At 45.5% G+C, this 12,640-nt stretch overlaps 1 protein-coding gene across 7 annotated transcripts in view; it reads right to left on the reverse strand.

Annotated features, from left to right (window-relative positions):
- Positions 1-12,640, reverse strand: part of LOC131693159 (kinesin-like protein KIF13B) — an 85,409-nt gene that overhangs the window by 2,218 nt on the left and 70,551 nt on the right. For 6 of the 7 annotated variants that reach the window (XM_058980759.1, XM_058980756.1, XM_058980757.1 and 3 more), the window contains 6 exons: positions 12,467-12,556; positions 12,067-12,129; positions 11,510-11,941; positions 10,963-11,403; positions 10,770-10,903; positions 10,534-10,714 (listed from right to left, as the gene is read on the reverse strand). In XM_058980759.1, coding sequence (XP_058836742.1) covers positions 10,534-10,714; positions 10,770-10,903; positions 10,963-11,403; positions 11,510-11,941; positions 12,067-12,129; positions 12,467-12,556 — 1,341 coding nt within the window. The remainder of the gene's footprint in view (positions 1-10,533; positions 10,715-10,769; positions 10,904-10,962; positions 11,404-11,509; positions 11,942-12,066; positions 12,130-12,466; positions 12,557-12,640) is intronic. The other variant, XM_058980761.1, reaches the window with a different exon arrangement.

Genomic DNA, 12,640 nt, shown 5'->3' on the forward strand with positions numbered 1-12,640 from the left:
GCCAACGACATTCAGCAAGAGTAAGTGGAAGTGTTTCGATCTGGTGCATTTCCACTAAGTCCGACCTTTCGATTATATTATCTGCATCCGCTAGTTTCGGTGGTATTCGTGAAAGGGCGTCGGCATTGGCATGTTCCGCTGACTTCCGGAATCGTATTTCGTAATCGAAGGACTGCAGATAGGTTGCATAATGCTGCATTCTCAAAGCGGACATTACTGGCAACCCTTTGTGCTCCGCAAATATTTTGGTTACTGCTTGGTTGTCCGTCAACAAAACGGATTTGCGACCATATAAAAATTGAAAAAATTTCTTGACTCCTTATTCACGTGCAGGTAAGCTTGTTGGCTATGATTCAGCGTTTGAGATGCAAATTGAATCGGTCTCTCCGACCCGTTTGGATAGATGTGGCTCAGTATAGCTCCAACCCCGTACGGCGAAGCATCGGTAGCCAATAGCAAAGGCGACTCGTGGGAATAATGCACGAGACAGGTTTCCGCTTGCATTTGCTTTTTTACTACCTGAAAGGACTTCTCACATTGCTTACTCCATTTAAACGGGACATCTTTCTTCAGCAAATTATTTAGGGGATAGAGTACAGTACTCAAATCGCAGAAAAATCTACCGTAGTAGTTGATTAGGCCTACAAACGAACGTACTTCATCCTTGGCCTCCGCATCTCCTGGATAGCATCCACCTTTTTCTGGATCTTGTGAATGCCGTTGCAATCAATTAAGTATCCGCAGTATTCTATCTCATTAGCAAAAAACACGCACTTGTTTCGGTTTACACGAATGTTACTTTCATCCAGATGACACAATACCTCTTCTAATCGCCGCAAATGATCTCATCATTGGGTCCAGTTACCTTTATATCGTCCAAAAAGACACTGACCCCCTCGATCCCTTGCAGCAATACCTCCATTTGTCGTTGCAAGATAGCAGGTGCCGATGCTACCCCGTACATGAAGCGACTGGGACGGTACAAACCTCGGTGAGTACTCAGGGTTAGAATATCGCGATCTTCCGGAGCGACTTCGAGTTGCAAGTATGCCTGCACTAAATCAATTTTGCTAAATTTCTTCCCACCAGCAAGAGAAGCGAACAGCTCATCCACCGTGGGAAGCGAGTGTTTGTCTACCACAAGGTTAGGGTTGACAGTTTGTTTGTAGTCCCCGCAAATACGCACACGATTGTTGGATTTCTTCACCGGCACAATTGGGGTTGCCCAGTTACTTTGGTTGACCTTCGTTAAAACTCCTTCTTCTACTAATTTGTCAAGATCTGCTTCGACAACCTTCTGCAGATTGAACGGTATTTTACGGGCCTTTAAGAAAACGGGACGAGCATCCCTGCTTTAATGGAAGGTTGGCTTGAACACGAGAGATTTTTCCAATTGATTCCTCGAACACTCTTGGAAACTTTAGCAACACTTTCTTCACCGCAACAGAAGAGTCAGGCACAGTATCCGGAGTAACTCGGTTGCTTTCAGGAATAAATCTACTTATTTCATTGACCGCATTTTTTCACAGTATTTTGTTCCAATCGTCCGACAAACGCGTCAACCATTCGCGTCCGATTAACGAATGTTTTTCCGATTTCACGACGTACAACGGTAATTGCGAGTTTTGCCCACCGAATTCGACACATGCATCCATTATTCCGAGCACACTGATGCTTGTGATACAATAACTCACGAGATTCGTATCGCACTTCCGCAAGTTCTCTCTCGAGAGCAATTTCTTCCAGCAATCCGCACTCATGATCGTAACAAACGATCCCGTATCTACCTCGAAACGCAGTTCCGCTCCATTTACACGCACTTTCATCCAAAGTTTTTCATTGTCCGAAATGGAGTTTACATAACACACTTCGCGAATATCGGGACTTTTATCACTACCGTTTGTTTCGAAATTGTCCACGAAATTCGTTTGCAATGTACTTTGTTTACCCGTCGCTTGCGAACCACCAGGTTTCGAGCCTGATTTTTTCATGCACACTCTGTCTAGGTACCCTTTCAGCCCACAAAACTTGCATTCAGTTTGTTTATGTCTGCAAGCATTAGCAAGGTGAGACTTATCACAGCAACGAAAGCAACTTATGCTATTTTCACCAGCACTTTTTGAAGCAAAACTTTTCCCCCCTTCGTTTATGGTATTGCTCTTCGATTTATTCCGCTTACCTGACTGGTGCTGCACTTTGTGGACCTCCTGCTTACCTTGGCAACCTTCAATTTCAGCTCCACCTTTCTTTGACAGCTCCATACTCACGGCGATATCACGAGCGCTCTGCAGTGTGAGCTCCCTTTTTTCTAGCAACCGGCTTCGAATGTCATTCCTTTTTATTCCGAACACCAGTTGATTCCGGAGGGCTGTCTCCAAATACTGGCCGAAATTGCAAGTAACAGCAATCCGTCGAAGTGCAACCAAGTATTCATCCACCGACTCCTCCGGTGTTGCTGCATCCTTATCGCCTTGGCGACGGCACTTAAAACGAAACTGATTTCGAGTGGACGGGATTGAAAAATGTTTCCAGAATGTCAACAATTTGTTGATACGTTTTATCACGGGGCGCATCCGGCGCAATTTTGTCACAAATTATGTCGTAGCTTTCCGCGCCCATATGATGGAGCAATAAACTTTTCCGCATATCTTCATCGTCGACTGCTTAAATGGTGAATGTATTTTCCAGCCGATCACCCACCGCATCCACTTCAGCTTCCGCTTGTCGAAGGGGTCAATCGTAAAACTTGGTGGCGGAACGCCAGCAGCAGCACGCCCAGCACGGGCAACATTATTATCCGGATCCACCATTCTCGTCGCCAGAACTGTTGTGACGGCCGAGATAAATCAAAACACAACAGCTAATCGACGAATTCCATTTAATTAATTTAATTAACTAATGCGCGTTTTCCATACGCGTCTATTAAATTAACGGTATTTTACTTCTGAGCGCTTTTTACGTACACGCTTATGTGCAACAGCTCAATAACAAGGTAATTGTAAGGTGAGGAAAGATAGTTCAAGACACTAAAGTTAAGGTGTAACACTATATTTCTCCTTGGTAGAGAAGAAATTTTAGTAAAAACTATTTTTTCTCCATTAAGGAGAAAATAGTGTTTGTTTTTTCTAGCGGGGCATCACGCTTGATTAGGGGTTTGCTCAGGAACACAAATTGTGTCTCCGGTTGTTGAAGCTAGCGTCAATCCGGCGCTGGCTTAGTCCTCTCACTAAGTTAGTGTCGGATTCTGATGAGACAAAATTGAAACGCAAATTCTATAACTAAAGAGAAAATATCCAATGGGTTCTTTTCAACAGCGTTTTTTTCCGTGATGCAATTTGATGTGCGACATCCTTTACGACACAATAGGTTAAGGATAGTTTGACACAGTTAAATGCGTTAGTTTAACTTCGTTGTGGGTCTGTCATGTTTTACAATATATAAAAATATCAACTGCAACTGGTTTGAGAATTAATTGTCATTAATCAGCCTTTACGCTGGCAGACATGCGTCCGACCATCCAGACTTTATCTAGATAAGAATCTACTAAGCTGTACCGTTCGTATGTTCTAGACCATATCGAAAACGGGTTTCTTCAACACATGGGCGCCAGTTATTTTCTTGATTTTCCAACTGATAATTCTGCATCCGATGTGTATTAACCGTACACCCACCGGCCTATCGTGTCTCTACGCTGCTATAGGACAGACTGCAGCTATATACACACATAAAATCACACATCCACCAACACACATTCCGAAAAGACGGTCGGGAATCCATCATCGACGTAACATTCTGCAGCGCGTCGCTGATGGATGACATGAATTGGTGAGTTAGTGAGCAGTACACATATAGTGATCACAAAGCGATCCACTACACCATTGATCGGCGAAATTGTACGGTAACGCCGAGAGTGAGGACTGGCGAGCGGAAGTGGAAAATAAAGGAATTCAACAAGAACCTTTTTGTGGAAGCACTTCGTGCTGACAGCGTCACTCCAATTCCGAGTGCCGATGAGCTGTCGGAAACAATAGCTAGGACATGCGATATAACAATGCCGAGGAAAATGGAGCCAAGGAACTACCGGCGTCCGGCGTACTGGTGGAACAAAAGGCTAAGCATCCTCCGGGCTACTTGCCTAAAAGCCAGAAGACGCGTTCAGAGAGCAAGATCTGATGCAGTCAGAGAAGAGTGTAAGGCAACATTCCGGGCGGCCAGGGCCGCTTTAAAACGTCAAATAGTACTATGCAAGTCCACCTGCTACAAGGAGCTGTGCAGAGAAGTAGACGCTAACCCCTGGAGCCATGCTTACCGTGTCGTTATGGCCAGGATCAAGGGTCCAATGACGCCAGTCGAAATGTGCGCCGACAAACTGAAAATTATCGTGGAGGGCCTTTTCCCGAAGCACGACCCAACCGCATGGCCGCCTACACCGTACGTTGATGCAGACGGTGGGAATGCAGGTGACAATCGAGTTTCCAACGACGAGCTCCTTATAGTGGGAAAAGAGCTGATAGCGAAAAAAGCTCCCGGACCGGATGGTATCTCCAACGTGGCACTGAAGACTGCGATCACGGCGTTTCCGGACATGTTCAGGATAGTCCTACAGAAATGCCTGGACGATGGCTACTTCCCGGATAGATGGAAGATACATAAGCTGGTGTTGCTGCCAAAACCAGGGAAACCACCAGGAGATCCAGCATAGTATCGGCCTACATGCCTGCTGGATACTCTCGGTAAACTCCTGGAAAGGGTCATCCTCAACAGGCTGATGACCTACGTTGAAAGTGAGAACGGACTATCGCAGAGACAGTTTGGGTTCCGGAAAGGAATATCGACGGTGGACGCCATCCGCATAGTCATCGCGAACGCGGAGAAAGCATTGAAGCAAAAGAGAAGGGGTAATCGTTACTGCGCCGTGGTAACGATAGACGTGAAAAACACGTTCAACAGTGCTAGCTGGGGGGCCATCGCCGTAGCGCTGCATAGAATGCGGGTTCCGGACAATCTGTGCAAGGTTCTGAAAAGTTACTTTCAGAACCGAGTACTGGTCTACGAAACGAACATGGGGCAGAGGTCGATTAGGGTCACGGCGGGGGTACCTCAGGGTTCCATACTCGGCCCAGCGCTCTGGAATATTATGTACAACGGAGTGTTAACACTGGAACTGCCCAGGGGAGGGGAGATCGTCGGCTTTGCAGATGATGTTGTCCTGACGATAACGGGCGAGATCCTTGAGGAGGTGGAGATGCTGACGGCAGAGACAATAGGCATCGTGGAAACCTGGATGGCTAACGTCAAGTGGCAGCTGGCTCACCATAAGACCGAGGTAGTGCTGGTCAGCAACCGGAAGGAAATTCAGTGTGTCGAGATCAGCGTCAGGGGACAATCCATTCCATCGATGCGCGCGCTGAAGCACCTGGGTGTGATGGTTGACGATCGGTTGAATTACAACAGCCATGTCGACTATGTATGCGAGAAGGCTGCGAGGACAACTAGCGCATTGGCAAGGATCATGCCGAATCACGGAGGACCAACAATACTGAGGTATGGCGTACCGGCCTGGGCGGCTGCGCTGAACTCAAAGCGGAACCGGACGAAGTTGACAAGCACTTTTCGCCTAATGGCTGTTTGTGTCGCGAGTGCGTACAGAACGATATCGTCGGAGGCGGTATGTGTGTTTGCCGGGATGATTCCCATCTGCATCACTCTGGCTGAGGACGTAGAATGCTGCCAGCGGAGAAATGAACGTAATGCAAGGAGACTGGTTCGAGTGGACTCGTTGGCTAAGTGGCAGCAAAAGTGGGATAACGCGGTGAAAGGAAGGTGGACCCACCGACTCATCCAAATGTGTCTACTTGGGTACATAGGAAGCATGGAGAGGTGAGCTTCCAAATGACGCAGTTTTTGTCCGGGCATGGATGCTTTCGGAAATACCTACATGGGTTTGGACACGCTTCGTCACCCCTTTGCCCAGAGAGTGTACGTGGTCTTCGAATGCCCCAGATACGAAGAATTTCGAAGGGGTATGCCTGATATAACAGTGGAGAATATCGTCGAAGAGATGTGCCGCGACGAGCATATGTGGGACGCTGTCAACAGAGTGGTTACGAGTATACCCTCCGAGCTGCAAAGGAAGTGGCGAAGGGACCAACAAAGTAACGACATTGGTTAGAACGCCGCAGTGGAACCACAAATAGGGTTTCGGGAGAAATTCCGCCGCCGGGAAACTCACCCACCGCCGGGGACTAGTTGAGTAGTACACGATGTAACACCGGGCTCGGGTCGTCGGGGCACCAGCGAACCGGACGTCAGGCTTTACCGGAATCGCCAGGCCGACCTCGACACTCCACCGGGTAGCTCGTGAGTAGGCTAAATCCACCGCCGGGGATTAGACCGAGTAGACCGCGTCGAATAGCCAGAAGTGGGTCGTTGGGGCGCCAGTGAACCGGAAGCTACGATCCACCCGGAATAGCTGGATGGACCTCAGCACCTACTGGCTGGCTGTTGAGTAGGCTAGGTCCACAGCCGGGGACTAGACCGAGTAGACGAAGTGGGGAGCTTAATGGCTCACAGAAACGTACATCGGTATCGGGAGCTGTCTACCGCCGGGGAATTCACGATAGGGTAGATTCGGCGCCGTGGACTACCCGACAGAATAGTGTCGAAAGGGGGAGGTAATTGGCTCACGAAACAAACACCGGTAACGAAAGAAATTCCGTTGTCGGGGAACTCTCAATCGGAGTAGGATAAGCGGTAAAGTTGGGAGCTGAATGGTTCAAGAATGCGGGTATCGCCGTTTTAAACAGCGTAGTAACAACGATTACAACAAATACCTCTAAACCAACACCAGCAATAAAAAATCAAATACCGATGATGAAGGATTTACAACAGCGACCCGTAAGTACAAGAAACAAACAAGAACATGGTCCGATGTGCACATCATGAATGCAGTACCGATGACGACATGGACGTGAACGAAAATACGAGAGAAGACGGACCGAATGACCCCCAAGGTGCGGCAGACAACGATAGGGTGCGTTTTCACCATCAAGGAAGAGGATATCAACACGCAGCAGCAAGCTGCGTCTGTAAAAATCATTAACGACCCACGGTTCAGTTATGCTAACGCATTGAGCCGTGTCAAATAAACAAGGAAAAAAACGCTTAAGGCTGATTGCAGCGGGCCGTGATTCTGTATGTGATATTTATTGTATTCTTTAGATATGTGCGGGTAAGAGGGTTTTGCGATCGCGAAGGGCTCGAGCGATTGTACGTTAGCGTGGTCATCGCGTGTGCATTTGTATGTCGCGTGTGCTAACGTGTAACTTCGGGTGAATAAATTCGATTCTATAACCGTGTGTCCTTTTGCATATTCGCGTGTGTTCTTGGATGACCGCGCACAGACCGTGAATCTGATAATTAATTTTCGGTGTACAGTTCAGATGCTAGAAGAAAGTAAGTTCTTCCATATTACTAGAGTTCCCGGTCATGTCGACCTGGATCGTATTGTCTAGTGGATATGAGCGTTATTTTATGATTGATCCAACTTACTGTGTGGACTTAAGGGCGGAGGGCAAAGATTTCCGGACGTGACCGTATCAAGATCGCGTGAACACGAGCGTTTGTGGATTCGCGTTTGAGACCGCGTTTGTGACATCGTAAGTACAAAAACGTTAATCTTATTACGTGGGTGTTACCAAATTTGCACTATCGCGGGCGTAAGTGTACGTGGATGATCGCGAAGGGCTTAAGCGTCCATATGTTAACGTGTTTGTCGCGTGTGCTCGCGTGTATATTTCGATTTTGTAATCGTGTGGCCATACATATATTCGCGTGTTCCTGGATGGTAACGCGGACCGTCATTCTGATGTTTAGTTTTCGGTGTACGGTTCAGATTCTGACAGGGAGTGAGCTACCCCATCTCTTTTTTTTAATTGGTCCAATTGAAGGTATGGACCTAGACTGCTGGTTCCGGGGATAGAGACTTCTGGAATTGTGCGATTCACGAACGCGCGGGCGCGGGATTTTGTAAGTTTACGCTTGAGACCGCCAGGCTTGTTATTTGCTCACATAATGAGCCACAAAGAGCGAAATACACCGATTAAAGATAGAGCAGCACAAAAACACTGCGCTGTGCAGAACGACCGCACAAAGAGAAACTTGAAAACGAAAAAGAGTAAGATCTGTGCACCAAGAGCTGCACAATTTCGTTCAAAGAGTCACCTTGAAGAGCCACTTTTTTGTGCCTCCCCTCACTGGCAAGCAGATAGGAAGGCGAATCAAACTATAATTCAGATAAAGTTAGATCGGAAGAACGTTTTAAAAATGTTTTATGGTTGTCTTCTCTACTTACGTGCGCGTGGGACCAAGATACACACTAAAGAGCCTCTTTATTTCTACTCTTTGTGGCGTGCAGCCATCGAGTAGAATACACGTGTGGGAGCAACACGCATCGGAGTGAAGAGGTTTATTGTGAAAGAGAAGAGCGGTGGTTCGCATGAAGAGTGCAAAGAGCGTTTGTTATTCTTCTCTTTATTTGCTCTGAGGTGCATAACATCCCTGGAGACCGCGTTGGAAAATTTATATGTGCTGAGACGTTCACCTTATCACAGAGATGCTATCATGTTTGCGAGATCGCGGATGTAGGTTGCGTGGATGATCGCGAAAGGCTGAAGCATTTGTATGCTAATGTGTTTTTCGCATGTATGTGACTTCGCGTGTATAAATTCCATATTTTTTTCGCCATAGAACGTGTTGTGTAGTGGATATGAGCGTCATTTTTTGTTTGGTACACCAGAATGCATTGGACCTATACTACTAGGGCCGAGGATATAGACTTCCGGATGTAGCGTTTTTGAATTTATAAGTGCTAAAACGGCACTTAGTCACCAAGGTGTTATCCTGTTTGCGAGATCGCGCGCGTAGATATGCGCGGATGATCGCGAAGGAATCGAGCGTTTTTATGTTGATGGTTTTGTCGCGTATTCTAGCATGCATGTAACTTCGCGTGTATAAATTATTTTTTATCTTGTGGCCATTCGCATATTCGCGTGTTCTTAATTTGATTTGATACTTATATTTTAGTATACGGTTCAGATTTTGGAATAGAGCTAATTCTCCCATTTCACTAGAGTTCCCAGTCATGAAGGCATGAGTCTGGGCTGCTAGGATCGACGATAGACATTCGGACATGACCGATTCATGATCGTGCGAGCGGTGGGTTAATGCTTGAAACCGCGTTTTTAAATTGCTAAAGTGCTAAAAAGTTCACTTCATTACTGGGGTGTTTTATTGTTGTCGAGATCGCGGGCGTAATTATGTGTGGATGATTGCAATTACATGTTCGCGTTTGTAACCAGGTTTTTGTTATCGTAAAGACCACGAGCGTTTGTACGTTTGGAATGGGAGAGATTGTGAGTGTATAAGAGAGAATATACAATTTATTGTGTTAGTGTTAGTATGGATCTAATTTAAAATATAATGATGACGATGATGTAGTGAACCCACCATCAGTGCAAGGGCTACGCCAGTGGCTGCGTTTGCTTTTAACAGCAAAGCCAAATGCTACTAGCGAACGGCTCTCAAATTATCGAAGCATTTTTCTTGAATTCAAAATGGCACCAAGCATAAATTTCCGTCGTCTTCTCGTCAACCCCATTCCGAAAATTCGCATATTGATAGAGTTATTAACAGGAAGTCATCATCTTGAATTTCAAATACCCGTTACTGAAAAGATGAAGAAATTGCAATTTCACAAATTTGGCGCCATGTGGATTTAAAATATCTAAAACTATTGATTTCCAAATGACTTTACATTAAAAACTCTTTCCTAAAAAATTGTAATAAAATCGCCTGACGCATTTAAATTAAAAAGGTTAAAACTAATGATTTTCAACTATCAAAATCAAGGTTGTGGAAAAATATAATTTTAACCACCCCCAATGTGCATTTATAATGTCTAAACTTATTGACTTCTAACCGTGATTTCTATAAAAACTCACTCGCACAAAATTGAAAAAAAAAAACACTACGGGCCTCCCCGTACATCCAAAATGTTCAAAACCTATGTCCAATTACGAACAATTGTGCAAAAGCACACTACACATCTCAAGATTCATGCTTGAACGCAGTGCCCCTCCTGATGACGCTCTTACATAACAGGCAGCATCATAGGACGAGAACACAAAACATTCACCAATAATGTTATGGCTTTGAAAGCAACGCACGCACGCTAGCAAAATCATTTAGCTAGAACCGGATTGAGGCGAACGGTGCCAGACAACGCGAAAATCAATTTTACGTTGCCTCGTCGAACTGAGTCGAACGGTTAATGAGACTTGGCCCTTTCTATATGCGACCAGCAAAACCATCGTGTGGAGATTTTTAGACTAGTTCGAATACAGACTATACAATAATTTCCCGCAAAACTCGCTTGCCATTTATCTATAAGGAAACGGTACATCCAAATCCAAACGACCTGATGAAAAAAATGTTCGGAGAAAACTAAATTTCCTACCAATAGAAAAAAATTACCTTTCATCTTCTCCGCCCTTTTCAACTCGCGTATCGCCCGACCCCGTTTGTCCAAAATCAGTTTATCTACCCGGACAAAGATTCCGTGCTTTGGTTTACAGCTGAAATACTGTATTCCTTGCACAGTACCATCATTCTTGCCAGTCGGAGTATCCAGTTCTATTCCAATCCAAGTTCCACCCTTGAAAAAAAGAATGTTTAGCTCAATGTATGTTTAATTGCTCAAAATTACTCACCTGGAAGTGTGTTCCACCGATAAATGCAATCATTCCGCTCGTGTTGTACGGCCGAATCTGCACTGACTCGCCCACAACGACCCACTCAGGGATATTTTCATGCTTGCTTGGAGTGGAGAAGCTATTCTCCATAACTGCAATTAGACAATTGGTCATTAGATAATAGTCAATTCAGAACAATGTTCCAACATACTATCAGATTCCTGAAGCAGCCTCGAACTGTTGTTTTCTTCATCCACCACATCATCATGATCGACATCATCTACTGTACTAACTGCCTGATTCAGCTGTCCTTCTTCCTGATTGCTAAACTCACGCTGCTCGACATCCTCCTTATCATCCAGGCCTTCGTCCTCCTCGTCGATCATGTCCGTACTGTGGGACAGAATGGCCGGTTCGCTAGCACGCTTCTGATTGTTATTAAAGATTATCTCCTCGTGATCCAGTAAGCCTCGGTTGCCATTCATCTCATCGAAGCTTGCCATATCCTTCAGGAAGGGATTAATACGTTTCGGAAACTCGGTACTGATACCGCTGGCATTGAAGCTTTCTACCGGTGTGTAGTAGTCTGCGGACGATTTGACAGCGTTGGGCATGGTGTGTTCATTTCGCAGGTTGGATGGGGACATGGATTCTGAAAATCGAACGTTAAGTTTGATTCAAAGGCAATCGGAATTTGGAGAATGTTCAAAATTGATGATTAATTGAGCGAAGAATTTCGTCGAGTTTGCTCTACTCACCGGGTGTTTCTCCGACGCTGAGAGACCGGATAGAGTACGTATCGTCATTGGTAAGATTACTGCAGGACACCGCCTGTGATCCATACCCGCTGGAAGTAGACGAACTCATGCTTGGTGTGCCTACGGCTGCACCCTTTCCGATACCACCACTACTGGTGGTGACTGGTTTTCCCGTCTTGGCTGATGGGACGCCATATTTACCACCGAGATCCATCGACGAGCGTTTGTCTATGTCGATAAACGATCCAACCGTGTGGGATGATTTCAATTTGGGTAGGGTGGTACTTTTAGAAGGTTCGTAGAATTCATCATCTGAATATTCCGGATCACTGAACCGGTCCTCGCCCTCCTCCTCGTAGCAGATTTGTTTGATCAGTGGTTCCTCATGCAGTGTGGTCATTCTTGGGGCCAATTTGCTTGCCGCTGGCGATGCTGTTTGGAGTGAAGAATACACTTACGATTATTGTGCAACAGAGGGTGAACAGGAAAACTATTATCTAAACATAACATCAATCTAAAAATCGAGAACGAAAAGATGAAACATATTTTCTACGTACGCTTGGTTGGCTGTAATCGCAGGGAGTTCAAATTTATGTTAAGATTTAGGAATGTGGGACGAGCTGCATTCCATGAAAGTGTGAGTGGGTTAGAGAGAAAAAAGAAAGAAAGAGTACAAGACAATGGACGTCATTAGTCTCAAGGATTCATGTTTTCATGTTTCTTTTCATCCGTTCTGATCTTCCTGGCACTTAATGGATTGGCAGGTGTTGTTATGAGTGCACGAGTATTATTAGACAAAGTAAACTGGGTACTTTCATTTTCACACACTGACGGTGACTGTAACGAATGGGCACATTCGGTGTTTGGTTTTGGACTGGTAGTTCTTTGCAAAAGCATCTAGACACAGAGACGAGCTAGCTTTTGAAAGGCATTCCCTAGGGACACGAAAATACTTACTTAATCCGTAGGATGTGTTCATGGAGTCCTCGGTACTGTTGGGGCTCTTCAGCTTTGGCCGGTTCGTTGTGGTTTCTCGATTGCTTTGAACTGAAAAAGTGGATTAATTGTTAGGAACTTGATCGTTCAAGATACAATAGACCATACGTCTCCACCAATAAGAGTATTAATGGA

Source organism: Topomyia yanbarensis, chromosome 3, assembly GCF_030247195.1.
Source record: "Topomyia yanbarensis strain Yona2022 chromosome 3, ASM3024719v1, whole genome shotgun sequence".
NCBI lineage: Eukaryota > Metazoa > Arthropoda > Insecta > Diptera > Culicidae > Topomyia > Topomyia yanbarensis.